This window comes from Coturnix japonica, chromosome 1, assembly GCF_001577835.2.
Source record: "Coturnix japonica isolate 7356 chromosome 1, Coturnix japonica 2.1, whole genome shotgun sequence".
Lineage (NCBI taxonomy): Eukaryota > Metazoa > Chordata > Aves > Galliformes > Phasianidae > Coturnix > Coturnix japonica.
In genome coordinates this window covers 94,136,506-94,155,223 of record NC_029516.1, presented here as the reverse complement: position 1 = coordinate 94,155,223, position 18,718 = coordinate 94,136,506, and the positions used below count along the sequence as shown (strand labels likewise).

Here is an 18,718-nt window from a genome sequence, read left to right as displayed (position 1 = left end):
GCCCTGCTGTGGGCTCAGCTCCCCGTGACTTACTGCTCCCCATCACTTACTGCTGACTGCTGCCTTTTCTGCACTCGGAAATCTTGTTGATAACCCATTTGGAATTTCAGACATTTTAGCCAGGTGTGCCTTAACGGTGCTTATCATAGAGGAGAAGGGTTCTAGAGCTAGCTGAGGTAGCACGTGTCCGTATTGTGGATGCCTATGAAGCATAACCCGTTAGGGAGGCGTTTGGTCAGCAGCCAAAGCAAGGTACGGAGTTGGAGTCGGGGCACTCAGACCTGCAAGTGGTGCAGCCGTGAGGAGGAGTGAATCACTCTGTCTGTCTCAACAGTAATTATTATTTGTAGCACAAAAGAAACCTGTGCTGAAGGACAGAGCTCTCTGGACGGCGTGCAAACCTGCATGAGACACACTGCGGATGGCTCTCCCCACTCACCATTTCTGCGTTACTCATTTCAGGAGACTTACTGGAATGTTTTAAAAACAACATTATTTTAATTTGTGTTTCTTTTTCTTTGCTTTAGGAACCCAAGGAGTCGCGCCGCCTCCTCCGGCTCCTGTTGTTGGCTTGCAGACTCCATCCACCGGCCTCCTCGGCGCCCGGCCAGGCTTGATACCATTGCAGCGACCGCCAGGAATGCCACCGCCTCCTCTGCAGCGCTTCCCCATGATGCCGCCGCGACACATGCCACCCCACATGATGCACAGAGGGCCCCCACCAGGCCCGGGGGGCTTTGGGATGCCTCCTCCCCATGGAATGAAAACGCCCTTCCCTCCACCAGGCCATTTTGTGAGGCCCGGGGGGATGCCGGGAAGCGGAGGGCCCAGTGGACCCGAGGAGAACAGAGACGGGAGGCAGTTCAGGAACGACAGGCAGACGTTCACCTCTAACAGAGACCAGGAGAGGTTTGGAAGGAGATCTTATGGCAATCGGGTAGAAAATGACCGCGAGCGCTACAGCAACCGTAACGACGACCGAGATCACGAGCGGTCTAGTAATCGAGACAGGAGAGAATGGGGGAGAAGGAGCCCTGAGCGTGACAGACACAGGGACATGGAGGACAGGAACAGACGGTCCAGTGGACATCGAGACAGAGAGAGAGATTCTAGAGATAGGGAGTCTCGCAGAGACAAGGAAGAAAACCGAGGAAAGGAAAAAGCCGACGTGACAGACAGGGCGGATGGTGAGAAAAACCACGAATCTCATAGCAGCAAAATGGAAGACGCAGACATTGTTTCAGAACTTGCTAAAGGAGAGTCTGAAACTTCAGGCGTAAAGCCTGAGGAGGAGTTAACATCTGAGGCTACCTCATCCGTGGAACAAGCTGAGAAGGATCTGAGCGCGGTCGCGGAGGCTCCTCGCTAGGGACTGGAATCTCTCAGCCAAGGACAGGGACATTTGTCGGAGTGTAGAGCTTTAGAGTTGTACAGTCTGCTGTATTATACTTGCTTCTGCTTCTATCAGCCCCTCGGTAGTTGGCGGGGAACTGTAAGCAATTTGATTGCTTCCCTTCTATTTAAAATAGCCACGACATAACACAAAAAAATACTGAAGATATGATTAAAATATTACCCATTTTTTGCTGTAACTTTTTTAAAGTTTTGACTTTAAAAAGTTTACAAATCAGAAGTAGAAGTGCTTTCTATTTTTTTTTTTTTTTTTTTTAATTTAAGAAAAGGTTACGGTGAAAAGCTCCTCGAAACAATAGGGATGTGTTTTTAATAAACTCTATTTTCGTAACAAACTTTTAACGTGTGCTATTCTTCCTACACTGCACTGAAGTGGAGAAGGATTGTCCAACAACTTAAGTTTGAACTGCTGACCGCTGTACGGGAGTCTAAATTAGACTGTGCTGTTTCTGTTTGTTAAAAGGAATCCATCTGTTTGCGTAGCTCTTCACGGAAGCCGGTTTTTATTTGTAATAGTCACCTTGAGTTTTAGCTTGCTGCATTTTAATGATCTGCCTGACCGTAGGAGGGAAAGGTTAGTTTGGAAATGTGAATTGCTGTGTTCCACTCGGTGTTTGCGATGTGATCCCGGCGGCTTTTGTTTCTTCTTTCCCCCCCCCTGCTCCAAGTGGTTCTGGGGTAAACGCCGCCCTCGTCAGACCTGAGGGGACGCCTTCAGCCATCCCTGGGCGACTTGGTGAGGTGATGAAGCTGTGCAGTAGGCCAGGAACGGCACTGCTTTACTGATGGCCATTTGGAAAGCGGGGTGAAAGAGAAATGAAAGACACCACAACACAGCGTGCAACGCAAAGCCTGTTTTTATTGAAGCGGGTCTGGGGGTTGGTGGTGAACTGAGAGACCACTGGAGGGTTTTAACGTGCTGCCTATTTGTTCTCACAAACCCGGGCTGCTACCACTGTGTTAACGATGTGTACCTCCTGTAAGCCTGCACGAGGTAGGTCTTAAGTTCTGAGCCGCCGAGCATTGTACCTGTCGGACTGATGGAAACATAATGCTTGTTCTTGTGTTTGTCAGTTTTACCATCTTCTCTCCGGGTTACTTAAACAATTTGGTCAGATTTTAACAGGGCAAATCCTGCTTCCTTGCGGTTGGCCCTTCAGGTGCAAACAGTCTTGAGAGACCGCCGAGCAGCCAGAGCCCCAACACGTCCGTGCTGAATCAGTCTCGGATCAGCCCACGCACTGAACGCGAGGCTCAGGCTGCACCAGGTGTTCAATTGAACCTCGTTATGCTCTGAAAGCATAGTGGAAAAAATGTATGAATCCTGTGCATATTTCATTTTTCTTTCCTCCTTGCTAGAGGCGTGTTCTGCTTTTCAAGTTGTTTTTCATTTTCCCCCTAAGCGAGGGCAGCTGCTTTCTTACATCAGTACTTTTCCACAGCTGCTCTGCGGCAGAGGAACTTCTTTTCTGGGGCAGGGAGAGGGGAGGGAAGGCAAATGTGGAGTTCTGAACTGGGAAGAGGACATATATTTTTATGTTCTTGCAATAGCAGAATAAAGAGAGAGAAAAAAAAACAACCTGTTGACATACTTGTAGTGAACTCAGCTTCCATGTGTTGCAACTTGTGTCCTTAATGTCTGTTTCACACCGGGCCAATGGAACTGAACTCTTTCCACGCACAGCCAGACAGCAATGTTGTGTTCCACACCGTCTCAGTAAGAATGGCCGTAATTCTGTATGGAGGTAGGATTTTCTTTCTTTAAATGTTTTGTTGCCTTCTGAAGCAGTAAGAATGCAGTAACCACACTGGGGACGCACCACCAATAGAAGCGCATCCCACTCTTGAACTGACTATCAAATCTCTGGCTTTAGAAAGAGGAAAACCTGTATCTGAGTAGTCAGCTCAATGTAAGCATCCATTATTGATACAGATACCGTAGTGTTAGCAATTAATATTTCCATTATTGGGCCTGCCACTTAAATATATGTACACATACCTAAACCAAACATTGCTTCTCCCTGCATTGATTTCTGGCCAGTGCCCAATCAGATACTTCAGCCAACAAAGGCAAAGACATCCAAACATGAAAGTCTGCTTTCAGAGAATCAGGTTTCAGCACTGAGGACTGCTGAGCAGTGGAGCTGCCAGAGCTTCCATCCTGTGCCGCTCACCCTGCTGTTATCACGCACCTGCTGCTTTCCCCCACTCAGGGAATGAGGAGAGAACGTAGCCATCTTCTAAGCTTCTAACTGTGAGGAGGTTGTGGTGGTATCGTGCATTTTCAAAGTGTTCTAAGATCCTCAATGCCTAAGAAGCAAGTTACAAGGTACAGCTACTATCTCACTTCAGCTGCAGCTTAATGAGAGCACAGTCCAACCCACCAAAAGAGGTACAGGTGGGTACAGGCTCCACACACATCTGTTAGCCACCTGCAATTAATGCCCGTTCAGTGCTTTTACAGTCTTCTTGCTATTCTGGAAGTCATTCCACTTGTAACATGCTAAAGTGGAATTGGGGTGTCACTGGAAGTACAACCAACCACTTCCATGGGTACCACTTATGTACAAGATATAAGGAATGTCGATACAAATCTTCATTAAAATTCATAGTTTTCTCTATTAAAAGACTTGGAAATCTGTGCCTGTAAGGTACATACAAGAAAAGGCAAAAGCTGGTACAGTGATTCCATCACTGACAAAACCCAGATACAGAACCCTGCATGTAGCACAATGATACATGGATGCACGCTGCAAACAGACCATCTCACACACTTCAGGACCACACTTCCATCACCCAACACTTGTGACACTTTACAGCAGGGTATTCCTGTAAGGAAGCATCAGGGCTGGGCCATGGGGAGGGTGTCAGGTTATTACTACAGGATGTGGAACACTTACATGGATGCACTGACAGAGCAAAGCAGCAGTCCCAAGGTTGTTGCCTCAATGCCATTTGTTGGATGCTTTCAGAGTCTTGCAAACTACTGACATGAAGCCCAAGCCTTACAAAACCAGCTGGAAGAGTTTGAATAGATGCAAGACCAACATACATTTTTCCCAGCAAGTTTATTACTCAAGTTTGAAACATACAGTGCTGCAAACTGCCTGCTGCTATTTGGTGAGTAGCCTTGCTACAGCTCCTAAGGTTCCTCAGCTTCTAAATCCCGTAATACAGGAGCAGCTTTGGTGTTCAGCATGTGATCCCTACCAACCATCTTCCATTACACAGGGGTTTCAGTTAGTGAAGACTGCGCTTGAAATGGTTACAGCAGATGCTTTAGCAGAAGACTACAGAGATTTTTTTCCATTATTAACACTTTAATTGCAATATACATAATACAAAATTATGTCAGTATTCACCAGTTGAACTGATACTCGAGAACGCAGAGTAGTCATGAGATTAAGTGATATATCTTTTGCTTGCACGAGGAAGAGCAAGTACAGCGATCACAATGAAATACAGCTCATTTCCCACTGCCGTCTTAAGCATTTCTGGTACAACAGTTAGCACTTGGCTATTCCAATCACACCACAAGCTAAACGAGGTCCAGCATTTCCAGTTAGTTTGCTCTCATTATCTCCCCCTCTACCCAGGTCATCACTTTTTGCATGGACCTAGAAGAGAATTGAAGATACCTTAATTCACGTTATTGCATTTTTCAATGCACACACACTAGCAGTGACCGCCAGCTACCAGTGAGGCCTCACAGCACAGGAAGCACCCATTGTGTAGTGCTGAATGCCAAACTGATGCACATAATAAGAACTGAGGACTACTCTTGCCCATAAAGATGCATCACCTTCAGCTGTATTTGAACTGCAGGTCACCAGAGCCCCAAATTTCAGCAAGATCTCAGTACTCCAAGAGCAAACTCAGACTCCCAGTTCACCCTCAGAGCACACAGAACTGAGGACGCAGCATCCCAGCCACAGCATTACATGCCATAGCACAGACCTCCCTGCTACCTGACTATCAGAGCAGCACATGCTCTAGTCCCAAGCTTAAGAGTCTGTGGCCATGTCTTCCACTGATAGCATTTGTGCCAGACTACAGGTTCCCAACTCAGCTCAGCTTGCTTTAATCACACAGCCAGAAGCAAACTTAAAGTTATCCTCAAGGACAGCAGAAAATTAAGATCTCATAGTAACAAAGCATCACTACATCAAAAACCCTACACTGAATGTTGCGTATCAAACAGTAGGAACTAAACCCACTGCTCTTTAAAGCCCCCAGGTTGACAGCAAGGCACTTACCACCATGGTACGGCCAATGATGCAGTGTGGTCCGGTAAGAGAAATAACAGAATCTTCTATTTCTACCTCTGCCACTCCACCCTTCGCAGTCACATTGCCGAGGTCACCCACGTGCCTGCACAGAAAAGCAGAGAAACTCAAAGTCTGGTTAAATTGAGAGTCCTGAGGGATGGCCTACGCAACACAGTGCCCAGTTATCACACTCCAGTACTGCACTGTCATACTTTACACAGTGCACTCATTCTCATTTACTCCCAGCTGTGGATTTTAACTCCTTCAGTTCAAGACAGGATTAAAATCCAATTCAAGGTAGAACTTGAAATATGAAGGCTAACCCACCTGTGGGAAAGGAATGCCATTATTGCCTAGCGAGCTAAATAAACAACGCCCAGCTCTTAAGAATTAACAGTTCCTCCATGCTGATGGATCCTACATCCCTCTGCTCAGAAGGAAAATCTTAAACTAACCTCTTAACCTTTCCTGTACATGCAAGGCATGACATAAACTCTACTACTGAACTTTTACCGTATGTAACAAATCAGCTATTCCACAAACAGCTGCCGGCTTTAGGCTTAAACAAGATTAGTAAAAGCAGTTTGACAAAGGATAAGTCAAAGGGGGCTACATTAAATGTTAGCTAAGTTCTAACCAGTGCAGGAATGACTCTTCAAGCCTGCCTGGCATTCCCCCATATTGGCAACATTATGCTCTACTACAGCTCAGGTGGGAGCTCTCCATTAAGAATACATCCTCCCTCAGCTCAGTGTCTGCAGAACATTTGGACACGCTGGTGTTTTGCTCCCTACACAAATACCCCAGACACACCACCCATTTGAAGCTGATGGAGCCTCAAACACCAGCTTGTCCCTAGACCCGTCCATGCTCACAGGGTGAGCAGCCCTTCCAGCTACCTGCCAACCACCTGCTTCCTGAGAAGATAGTGCTGACTCTGTATTTTTAACTCAGTCCTAGAGAATAAGGACAAGGGCGGTTTCCCCTTTGGGTGCTTATTTAAGCTTCTAGGAGATTTTAGTACTGGTTTCAGCTCCAGCCTTACAGAAGCACGGCCTAGTTCTTAAACCTTCACACAGAGTCCCCAGCCTACAGCTGCTTGAGCAGGCAGGTTACATCAGCAGCAGGATCTGACAGAGAATCAATAGAAGCACGCTGCTCGCGTAACTGACCTTTAGCATTAGAGCACCCGGCTGCCTGTGAAGCCCTTCAGCTACCACTGCACACTGCTTTCATCCAGACACCTACCACTCGACTTACTTCATCTGACAAGTAACTGATCAATAACAGAAGCTGCAGGTACAGGCAAAGTACCTAAAACCATGACCAACACGGCCAGATTAACCACAGTGATTGTTCAGAACCTACCTCCGAATGATCAAGTCACCTTTAAGACTTGCACAAGATCTAAAGACCAGCATGACAACAGCACCTTCCCAGTCTCAGAACCCAGAAGCATACTACTGAAACAACTGCTCAGTGGTCTCAGACACCACACAAACCCCTCAGACACTAAAGGTCCCCCAAAGGTAACTGGGCTATTTAACTGCTTCCCAGTAAGAATTCAGTCTCAGCTTCCTCTGACAGAGGGCTATGAAGCAAGGGCAGAGGCATTCAGTGCCAACAGACCAGTACTTACAGCCAGCACACAACCCCTACAGAATACATCCCATAGGCAGCATGGTACCTACGGTAAGGTGTTAAGAAAAACCCAGCACACCAAATGAACATCCACTGTGCCAGGCACTCAGTGTTGTGCCCATCTTGCAGCCTCCCCAAAGCCCTAGTGAGGATCCTCACAGACCACATGACAAGCCTACACACAGCTCAACACAAGACATTTATAGGGCCACTGCTGTCAATAGCTAGCTCCAAAAGAGAAGCAAGGCACCACGAGAGGTATTAGTACATGACCTTCCTTCCCCTTCTCACTTATCTCCTAATGAACATTCACTAACAGCCCTTATTATTTCCCCTTCACCCCAGGCTATGATAAGACCAGAGCGCCAAAGACTGCATTTTGCACACACTCTTAGAGCCAGGGTATCTAAAGCACTGCTGTATGATCACCAAGTACCTTCCTAACTGCCCTCAGAAGTCCTGCTGGAACTGCTAGTTTTCCTCTAGCACTATCCTAGCAATTAGTCACACATCAGCCTCTCAAGCTGAACTTACACAACTACTGCACTGCACAGTATTAGGTCATGCCCATGACACTCACCTATCTGCATCTTTTGGTCCACCGTGCTGCTTGCCTTCAGGATTGAAGTGAGCACCTGCACTGGTACACCCTGAAAAAGAACAACCACCAAAAGTAGATTCATCACAATAAGCAGATAAAGGCATTGCTTATACTGCATGTGAACTTAGTTCTCCTACAGTGAGAGGAAGTTAAAATCATTAATGATGAAACAGCTACTCTCCAGCTGGATCTATAAACACACAAACATTACTCCAAGTTCAACAAATCCACGTGACTCATTCCAGAATAATCTCTGCCAGATGAAAGTTTCTCCATTTCTTAACACCAGGTTAAAAACTAGGTCAGAAGAAGTACTTAGGCCAGTGCTTGACATACCAGACCTTGAAGAGTAGCCTAAATGCGTTCAAAGAATGTTGTAAGAATCAGTTCACAGTATCACAGTCTCATGCAGGTTGGAAGGGACCTTAGAGATTATCAAGTCCAACCCCCGGGATTCGAGCCTCCTGTGTAGCAGAGCGGCACTTCTACCACTGCACCACCGGAATCATGGTTTCAAATGTGCTTCAAATGTGCCTTAGGAATCATGGTTTCAAATGTGCAGTCATAAAACATACGCATGCTGAAGATGGTTGCTGCTGTGCCACTAGAAGCAGCTCCTTGTAGCTGTAACTCAGCAGCTTGGCCAGGCACCTTACCATTTGTGTTGTCCCCAAACTCATGCACATGGAAGCCGTGATCTCCATCAGACAAGCCAGTAATTTTGCCAGTAACCTTTACCGGTCCGCTACCCTGTAACACAAAGAGCTGATTACTACTGACACCACTAAAGCATCACAGAGCCTCATTACAAGCAAAGCTTCCAGGTCAATAACAAAAACCAGCTACCAGTGCAGAATAACCTGAGCTGGAAGCGAGCCCTGAACATCACAACGTATGCCTGAGAGCGTTGTCCAGACTCTCCCTGATCTCCAGCACTGGGGCCGTGCCCACAGCCCCGTGCATCCCGCCCCATACCCACCGCCCTGTGGTGCAGCCCCTTTCCTTAACTCAAACCAACCCCAACCCGCTGCTCTCCCTCCCCCACAGGCACCATGACCGGCCCCGCCCCCATCCCGCACCGACCCGCGGTCGCACGATGACTCAGCACCGCTGCCGGTCAGAGTACGATCAGATCCCCCCCCGCTGCCGGGCCTTGCCTGCTGCTGGAAGTGGATGACCCCCTCCACGGGCCCGTCCCCCTTCATCACGCATACGGCCTTCAGCGTCGCCATGTTCCCTCAGCAGCACGAGAGGGCGCGCACCAACAACCCCGCCTACAACTACCCGAGGGCTAACGGGATCGATGCTCCCGCGGGGTTTATATACCGAGTCCGTCAGCGCCGCGGGCCAATCACAGCGCGTTCTCTGGTCTTCTCGCGCAGTTACAGCGCGAGGTGCTGTCAATCAAGAGGGAAAGTGGGCGGTGCGGAGGGAGAGCCAATCAGCGGTGCGGTCTCATGGGCCAATGGGAAAGCGGGACACCTCCAACGGTCGGGCTGGTTGTGTAACCGCCGTTCTCCATCATTGTGGCGCTGTGCGGTCTGTGCTATGGCCGTTATCTCTGTTACTTACCTCAGGTCCCTCAGACCCTGCGTTGGGTGGATGAACGGACTGTGGTGGGGAGAGCTCAGTGTGACCTTCAGTACTTGAAGGGAGCGTATAAACAGGAGGGGGAATGGATGTTTATGAGTGGATAGTGATAGGACAAGGGGGATGGTTTTAAACTGAGACAGGGAAGGTTTAAGTTAGATATGAGGAGGAAGTTTTTCACACAGAGGTTGGTGACGCACTGGAACAGGTTGCCCAAGGAGGCTGTGGGTGCCCCATCCCTGCAGGCATTCAAGGCCAGGCTGGATGTGGCTCTGGGCAGCCTGGGCTGGTGGTTGGCAACCCTACACACATCAGCAGGGTTGAAACTACATGATCACTGTGGTCCTTTTCAACCCAGGTCATTGTATGATTGTGTGAATAGCTCAGGAGTGGGGGTAGTCATGATGAAAGAAGGCTTGTGGGTTGAGATAAGGATGGGGGCAAAGCCTGCCCGTTAGACTCAGGCAAAGCACGCTTGGTGTGGGGAGAGTTGTGTTATTTGTGGTCTACTGATAACAGACTAGAGCAGTGAGAACTGAAAGCAAATATTATTATATATACTATATTATCTCACATTCATTATCATATTTAGTTAACTACTTTTCTCCCTTAGTTCACTGCTGCTGTTTTGTTTCACACAGAATCACAGAATTGTAGGGGTTGGAAGGGAGCTCTAGAGATCACCGAGTCCAACCTCCTGCCAAAGCAGGCTCCCTACACCATGTCACACAGGTAGGCATCCAGGCAGGTCTTGAATATCTCGAGAGAAGGAGACTCCACCACCTCCCTGGGCAGCCTGTTCCAGTGCTCTGTCACCCTCACTGTAAAGAAGTTCTTCTGCACATTCGTGCAGAACTTCCTATGCTGTACTTTCATACCATTACCCCTAGTCCTGTCCCCACGCACTACTGAAAAGAGACCAGCCTCACTACTATGGCTCCCACACCTCAGGTATTTATAAGCCTGGATCAAGTCCCCTCTCAGCCTTCTTTTCTCAAGGCTAAACAGACCCAGTTCCCTAAGTCTCTCATAGGGGAGATGCTCCAGGCCCTTCACCATCTTAGTGGCCCTCCTTTCAGACCTGTCTCCCTGCCTTTCCCCTTTTCCCCCTTCCCCCTCTCCTAGAGCAGGGGTCCATGGGTCCCCTCACCTCATTAATCATGGTACTGCAACAAAACCAACACAACAACAACAATGACAAATCCACAGAGAAAAAGAGAGAGATGAACATGGAGAGACAGAACATGGAGAGTTCTTATCTGACAGATAGTGCTTGCTTAATCCTGGAAAGAATCCTGGACCGCTTCCTATCTGGGAAGCATCTTGGCACCATGAGTGGTTCAGCTCCCTGATTTCCTGTTCCTGATGCTCCTGGAGAGTGGAGGCTCAGCAAATTAGCGGTGAGCAAACGAGTTTGTGTGCACAGCACAACATCCTGAATGCTTGCTAGATCAAAAGGAAAGATGTCAGTGCCCGCAGGACAAATGTAATTTGTTTCCTTTTTGAATGATTTGTAAACATGGTAGGAGAGCAGTGACTCTATTTTCTGTCATTCCTAACTTATATTATTATCTGTTGTTTGGTTTGGTTTGGTTTGGTTTTTCTGATGCCCTTTCATGAAGGGGGACATCTTGAGTGCTGTGCCGTAGTGCTTTCTCTTATTTTTAGGCCAGACTCCAAATCCAGTTCTTCTTAACAAACAAGTTTATTCCTTCCTTCCTGCAGTTAAATGTTCAAGTTCTGTCCATCTTCATGTCTCCACGTGAATATAGAATCATCATAGAATCAGGGCTTGGGTTGGAAGGGGCCTCAAAGCCCATCCATCCCAACTGGTGGGCAGGGCTGCCCCCCACCAGCTCAGGCTGCCCAGGGCCCCATCCAACCTGGCCTTGAGCATCTCCAGGGATGGGGCACCACAGCTTCTATGGGCAGCTGAGCCAGATATGGTAGGCCTCTTAATATGTCAAGTAAGTTGATTCTAAGAACTTATTTCAGAGATCACATAAGGTATTGACAACAGTTACATGTGGGAAAAGCCTGAGCTCTGAGGTACCTGATGACTAAGTTAGACAGAAGGCAACTAACAACGATACTAGGAGACAGCACGGTGACCAGGTCGGCAGTGGAAGGCTAAAGAAGAGAGGCAGATTTAGAGAGCTAATGTACAAGAGTTTGTGTGGCACACACAGAAATAGATCAGTAATCTTATATAGGTCATGGCCTCACCTTTCGGAGCGATTTCTATTACCTTTTCACTAGTACAATAGAAATAAAGTAGTATTAGCTTACAGGTGTGTTCTTTCTCAAGAGACTTATACAAGAAGATAAAGGTTTTTGTTTTGCTTATAGCTAATTTACTTTCTCACATCTCACTGTTAGGCAACAGATATTGTGGGGGAAAAGAAACCAACAAAACAAAACACCACAAAGAAGTTGACCAGGGTACGTAGTAGCAATAAGTTCTTTTACTGTTTGACTTATCAGTGCCAAAGGAGCGAACAAGTGCAGTGCTAACCTTTGATAGCATGGAATGTAGTGTGAGCTGCAAGACCTGGCCAATGTGAGAAGGAATGTGTTGTTTCTTACAACTCTTTGTTTGCCAGCTCCCTTTGCCCTATTGCATAGTTCTACCATCCTGGCTTGGCAGAAGCTCAGACCTTGGGTTTGGGCGCATTTTTAAAGGTAAAGTGGTGATAGCGAGAGCTGACTTGGAGCTCAGGGCAGGTGAAGAGAGTACAAGGGGTCAGATTAGGGCTTTGCCTACTCACACCTGCAATGCACGTCTGTTCTAGCAGGACACGGGGAAATGGTTTTAAGTCAAAAGAGGGAAGATTTAGGTTGGATGTTAGGGGGAAGTTCTTCACTAGGAGAGTGGTGAGGCCCTGGAACAGGCTGCCCAGGGAGGTTGTGGATGCCCCGTCCTTGGAGGTGTTCAAGGCCGGGCTGGACGGGGCCCTGGGCAACCTGATCTAGTAAATGTGTATGTTTGGTGGCCCTGCCAGGCAGGGGGGTTGGAACTACATGATCCTTGAGGTCCCTTCCAACCCGGGTCATTCTGTGATTCTGTGAATTGAAGCAGTGATGATCAAAAAGGCTGCTCACACTGTGTAGTGGGAGACACAGATATTTCTGAAGGGCTGGGATCCAAGGGAGCCTTGGTTATTTCCTAATTTGCTTGCTTAAAGGGCAAGTTAATTAATTGTTGTGTAATGTGGGTTAATAGAAATCTAACCTACATAGGAACTCATCAACTTCAATGCAAAATGTGCATAGAAACAAAAAATGCCAAGCACTTATGTGCTGTATGAATATGGCATATATTGAGTGTATTCATTGCATTCATTGTCCATGAATCTATATTAATGTTTTTATGTTTATTTACTTATAGTAAGAAAAACAAATAGAAACAACATGGATTTTGATGAATGATCCTATCTGTAGGCCGGTAAGGACCCTAAATGTGTGACTGCAGGTGAGCAAAGTACAGCTGTGCCCACCCCAGCATGCAGGGAAGCTGACAGTTGTCTCTGCTTTGCAACCTCAGGCTCTAAAGGTGAAGGATGCCAGTGGGGCTGGGTCACATTGCTCCCTCCTGCTCCTGGTTCTTCTCACCTCATTCTTCCCACTCCACAGAGGATGAGCAGTGGTTTCCCAATGCTGTAATGAGCAGGTTGCACAGTCTTTTCATTTATAGGCTCTCTGTGAAAAGGAGAAGCTGCATTTCCAGTGTTGGTGTGACCTTGTGCTGTGGCACCAATGAGGATTTGCAACATTTAGGGGTCATGTAGTGAACACAGCACGCAATATACGTATGTTTTTGCAGGCTTACTCAGAAAGGAGAGTGCTGTACTGCATCAGGATTGTTATTCTGCGCTGTGAAGTCTGGAAAAGGCTTGTGGCACATTGTTTGTTCTCCTTTGGGATCCCGTGGCCTAGATGCTGGAATCTCCTAGTGTCTAATGTGTGCTTTGTCACTGAGTTCAGCTGTCCAGCACTGATGTCTTAATGCCATCTGAGATATTTCAGGATACCTCCTTTGGCCTCTAGCTGCTCCTGAAGGGCTCCTGGAGCTGCTGTCCCCTACCCTTAAGGTATCCCATTGCATCTTAAAAAGCACCAAGCACCAAACCCCAAGCTTTTGCTTTGTCTTGGAGAAGACATGGTGTGTCATTCAAGACTGTCCATTTGATTACATGTGAGTAATGGCACTTCCCTGCCTCTAAGGGACTCTGGGAGAGGTAATTAAGTCAGTCAGTGTTTGTAGAGCGTTTTGAAGTTAACAAGTGCAATTATTAAAAGTTATTTCACTAGAAACTTTGTGATGGTGGCTCCCTAGTGAAAAGCCTGCCAATTAAGTGGTGGTTGTGCTGATAACCGAAACATTTGTGTAATTAAAGTAGTGCCAGCCTGGAAATCCTTTAAATGGAGCGCACACGATTAAAAATAACACTTGCTTTCAAATGGCTGAACCGAGGTGATCTGCCATAGTGTGTGACTCTCCATTGCTATACCAGCTGAGCAACTCTGAAACACGAGACTCAGAGGGGAGGTTGTGCAAGAGCTGCCGAAGACCTTTGTACCTAGTGCAGGGCTTGTCACTGCAAGTCTCTGCAGCCATTCACAGGCACTGGTGCTATTCAAGATCAGTCTGCTGATACGCTGCCTTTTTGTTTTTCCAGGCCAGAAAGCTGAGCGCAGACAAGGTGGAGGGCTGCAGCTGGAGTTGCTACAGCAAAATGAGGCCCTACAGGTTTGCTGCCCTCACAGGAACGCGCTGGCATGGCCAATGTTGGGCGGAGCAAAGTCCAGTGAGTCCTTCACCCTGATTGTGGCAAACAGCCGAGCCTCAGAGTCACTTCTCCAGCCTCATCAGCTCCTGCATCACGGCCTGCACTTATTGGGCCTCTGTGTGAAAGCCTGTGCCATTTCATACATTACATGATATAAAAAGAATGGCCTTGTAAGGATTTCCTTTAAAGCATAGAAGAAGAAATGCCTAATCTTATATTTTTAGCTAGGAGTTTCTCTATGAGGAGAAGCCCTTGTAGTTAAACTTTTAATGTCACTTGATACAAAGTTGATTTTCAATGCTGACCCAGAGGAGCATATCCTAGAAGCAGCTTCCCAGGCAGTTTCATACGGATGTATTTTTCAGTGCTTCCTGACACAAACTGTTTGGCACTCTTTAATATCTACATTTTAGTAACACAGAGGTGTCAGTGTACCAAACAATGAAGCTTTTAATTCGTTTCTTTATTTTGCTCAACTCATCTGTGCTGGGGAATCATCTGGTTCAGTACAAAAGCACAATGAGAACGCTTATTAATATACAATTAGAACCTACCTAAATGCTATGGAGGGGGGGGGGGGTAAACTATGACTTTCTGCAGTGGGAAATCAAACTTGCCAAACGTGTTGGAATACATCTAAGCAGGTCTCCAAGATAACAAAGATGTGTTTGATTAAGAGCTGTAAAGGCACGATTTATTCTCCCAGGACACAAGGTGATCAGGGAGTGACTGAGTTCCTTTACAAATTAGACACACTGCTCATTGAGCACGGGTTCATGTGGCAGCCAGTGAAAAGAGACTCATGGGTGCTATTTTAATAACAAATAATTAATAAGCGGGAATACGGCTGCAAAACCCATTAGCCAGGTAATGCGGTTGCTACACCGCTGCATAATTAATATTTATGCGATCACCTTTCCATCCATCAGGATATTTTTTTCCACAGATGAGTAAACATCTCCCGCCTGCCAAAAGCACAAAGTGCACCACAGGAAGAGGCCCGCAGACTTTGCACCCAGCACTTGTGCAGGGGCATCATCAGCTCTCTGGGTTTCTATAATCCAGAATGCTTTCACAAAACGTGGTCAGAGCAGATATACAGGTTCCTGGCTGGGATTCAGGTATTACGACTGTTGGTTTTGGTGGACAGAAAAAGTCCCCTTCTGTTCATTTAGAAGCTGTTTGAGACTTTGAAAAGCCAGCCCACGGCCAAGCCTCAGAGCTGTTCTGGAACAGGCTACAGCATCCGCTGTAACCCGTGCCTGTGTTGAACCACATCCAGCGCTGTCAGCACACACCACAGCTCGCTGGCATTGAGGACTTGCAGTGGGCACGTGGGCCTAGAGGGACAGTCCCTATATGCTTCCTGAGCTGGAGTGATTTAAACCTCCTGGCATGAGGCCCACTGCATCACGTGGCTCTGAAACACACAGACAGGCCGGTGTGCCTGCGGCTGCGGAGAAAGAAGAGGCTGCTGCAGCCAGCTGCTGGAGATTAGCACCCGTTCCTAACTACATGTGTAGTTAGTGCCTAATCCTGACCTGTCAGTAAGGTCTGGGCTAACATGCACATATTTAACAGCTGGGATTTCCAAGCTTGGATCACTCTGACTATAACCTGGCTAAGGAATAATGCCACGCGATGCCGTGCCATGCAGTCTGTGGGGCAGCAGCAGTCTTTGCTTATCACATGGAATCATATGGAATAATCATATGGAATGAGCTGCTCAGTGTAGGCGGGTGCAGTGCATCCAGACACAGCTTCAGACCCACAGACTGTGAATTTTTCCATCCTTGTGGGATGTTTTCAGGACAGACATTGGTGCTGATAGGATCAAGGGGGAAAAATGCAGTGTGAATGGTTATAAAGCCGTGCATGGGTTGGAGGTGGGAGTCGGTATCTGTTCTGGTGAGTTCAGAGCTTATTAGCAATGACAAGCGTGCTGGCCACTGGATGGCATCATTGGTACAGGTTTCCTGTGACAGATTGTGCCTTTCACAGCACTAAAATACTTGAAAATATGTCTTCCTTTTTTAGCTAAAGTAGCAAAAAATGTGTAATTTTCAAGAACAAGAAGCGTACAAACCAGGGACATTGGTTGGTTTATACAGACACATGACTCCCTGTGCCCTCTCGTGGACGTTTTACCATCTTCATCCTTCTTTAGAAAGCCCAGAGACACTCAGACCTAAGGATTAGGAGACAGTGAACACCAGGCAAAGTTTACAAGTTATACTTAATTCCCTGTTGGTGAATGTCAATGAAAAAAAAGGACCTAAAAGGAACATGTTGTGAAGATGTTCCTTGCTCTGTTAAACAGGAACTGTTGTGGTAGAGTCCCTATTGCCCTCATCCCTTTCCCTGACTGACATCCTTGCTGCTTAATCCTGCCTTATATGGGTTCCAACCTCAGATCATCTGGAAAAGTGGGATTTGGTTAATATTGCCTGTTTTATATGCTCGATAACTTGAAGGTATGAGGAAGCAAATGGTACAAATGATGTCGGTTCATCCCTTGGACAAAAATTAATTCACCCTTTTCTAAGTAGGTTTGTAATCTGGAAATCCTTATGAATCTTCAGCTGTGTGACAATAGAAACTGTGAAAAAAAGTCTCCTTATCTCACAATGTCTGGAGAGGATACTTTTCTGAAAGAGAGAATATGCTGAAAACAATGTATTTGTAAAGAGATCAGAAAGCCTTCAGGTTAGTACAGAGGATTGCTCTTATTCCTGTGGGAATACAGAGATCTTTGTGTGGCATCTTGTATCAGACTGCAATAAAACAAGGGGTGTAAGACTTGCTTGTGGGGAAGAAAACCTCCATTAGAGAACATGGGAGCAGCCTGTCATGTTCACATGGTCTGCCTGGGGAAAAAAGGATTTAAAACTGAATGGCACAGAGACGCATAATGTCTCTGTCGGCATCTTCACTAGAGATGTCAGGATGTGATCTCTGGCCCTTTGGTGATGTGGGGACTGTGGCACTTCCAAGAAGCAGAATCTCCCTGCATGCATGAAGTAGCAAATTCAGTTCAGACAACACCTGGCTCCTCCAACAGCATTTCCCTATTGTACAGGCTGCTAAACAATCCACCATCCTTCCAAAATGAAAGTAAGATGCTGACAGCACAGTTGAGTTAATCCTATAACAGGATTTAGTAATGACTTAGTTAGTTAGTACCTAACTAATGCTGCAGTGGCCAGATCTCAGAGCATCCAAGCTTTTGGCTTCCCCCTGCTCTGCCTGATACTGCAAGAGCAGCGCTAATGGCTTGGCCGGATGCAGTGTGCTTGGCAAAGAGCCGCTTTGTGCCTTCCACCTCCAGCACCCCAATTGCATGTTGTCCAAGTAGGTGGAAAATAAATGCTCATCATGGACAAACCATTTGCTGGAATTGGAGGGCAGAGTGGCTTATTACTCACATCAGCCAGGCAGAGTTGAGTTATGGACGACAGCTGAAGCAATTGTGTAATAGAAATAATGGGACCGATAAACACAAATCAATAGGCACAATCACTCAGCAACACCTAACACACGCTGCTCCCCTCTGAAGTGGGACTTAACATCCATCACAGCAGACAAGGGCAGAATGGATGGGTACGCTCGCAACTCAGTTCTCTACTGCTGAGCTGCCCGAGATTGCCCTAGGAAACTGCCTTACAGTGAAGCATCTCAGAGGGCAGGGTCCAAAGAGAAAACTCAAAAAAGCCAGAATTCTTAGAAGTCAAGATGCCCCCATTTTAATGTCATCCTGGAGGACACACGTCCACTGCTTTTTCTGCTTTATCTTCTGAGTTTTACAACACTGTGTTGGCTTGTGAGAGTCTTTGCAGGATAGCACTTCCTTCATGGCTTCCTTGAGAAGATAGTAGGTGTGCAGAAAGAGTTTGCTTCTCTTTGGCATTAATATTTCAAATAGTCTGCAGGAACAATTGCCTTTTCATGAAGAGCAGGTAATCAGAAAAACCTTCACCTTTGAGGAAGAAAAGCCCCAGGCTAATGGCTAGGACAGGCAGGGCAGGAGGTATTCACTCCCCATCCTTTCATAAGCAGCTGTGTGCTCATCTGAGTCTTGAGGTCCTGACACACTTTCTCTTCAGCTCTGCCTTTCCTTATAAGGCCCCACCTGGAGTACTGCATCCAGGCCTGGGTCCCTCAGCACAAGAAAGATGTGGAGCTGCTGGAGGGGGTCTAGAGGAGGATGACCAGGGGGCTGGAGCACCTCTCCTGAAGAAAGGCAGAGGGAGCTGGGCTTGTTCAGCCTCAGCAAGAAAAAGCTGTGGGGAAATTATTACATGATGTTAGGAAGAAACATTGCACTCAGAATGGTGAGGTGCTGCCCAGAGAAGCTGTGGTGCCCCATTGTAAGAAGCCATGCTTTTACATTACTGTCTCAAAGTTTGCTGAAATGG

The 18,718-nt window shown here is 47.0% G+C and overlaps 2 protein-coding genes across 4 annotated transcripts in view; one reads left to right on the top strand and one right to left on the bottom strand.

The window, feature by feature from the left end:
• Positions 1-2,901, top strand: part of SCAF4 (SR-related CTD associated factor 4) — a 45,603-nt gene extending 42,702 nt beyond the window's left edge. For 2 of the 3 annotated variants that reach the window (XM_015881224.2, XM_015881217.2), the window contains exon 21: positions 528-2,901. In XM_015881224.2, coding sequence (XP_015736710.1) covers positions 528-1,369 — 842 coding nt within the window. In that variant the 3' untranslated portion in view covers positions 1,370-2,901. The remainder of the gene's footprint in view (positions 1-527) is intronic. The other variant, XM_015881233.2, reaches the window with a different exon arrangement.
• Positions 2,902-4,462: 1,561 nt separating this feature from the next.
• Positions 4,463-9,295, bottom strand: SOD1 (superoxide dismutase 1). The gene is made up of 5 exons (XM_015881247.1): positions 9,081-9,295; positions 8,580-8,673; positions 7,903-7,972; positions 5,670-5,784; positions 4,463-5,030 (listed from the first exon to the last, which is right to left on the bottom strand). Exons 1-5 carry the CDS (start codon positions 9,153-9,155, stop codon positions 4,920-4,922), a joined length of 465 nt encoding a protein of 154 aa, XP_015736733.1. The 5' UTR covers positions 9,156-9,295; the 3' UTR covers positions 4,463-4,919.
• Between the last annotated feature and the right edge of the window lie 9,423 nt (positions 9,296-18,718).

Coding starts and splice junctions, on each gene's coding strand:
- SOD1 (XM_015881247.1), bottom strand. CDS start 9,155: ATGGCGACGCTGAAGGCCGTATGCGTGATGAAGGGGGACGGGCCCGTG. Junction 5,785..7,902: donor GGACCAAAAGATGCAGATAG/GTGAGTGTCATG, acceptor TTTTCTGTGCAG/GCACGTGGGTGACCTCGGCA. Junction 5,031..5,669: donor TCATTGGCCGTACCATGGTG/GTAAGTGCCTTG, acceptor ATTCTCTTCTAG/GTCCATGCAAAAAGTGATGA.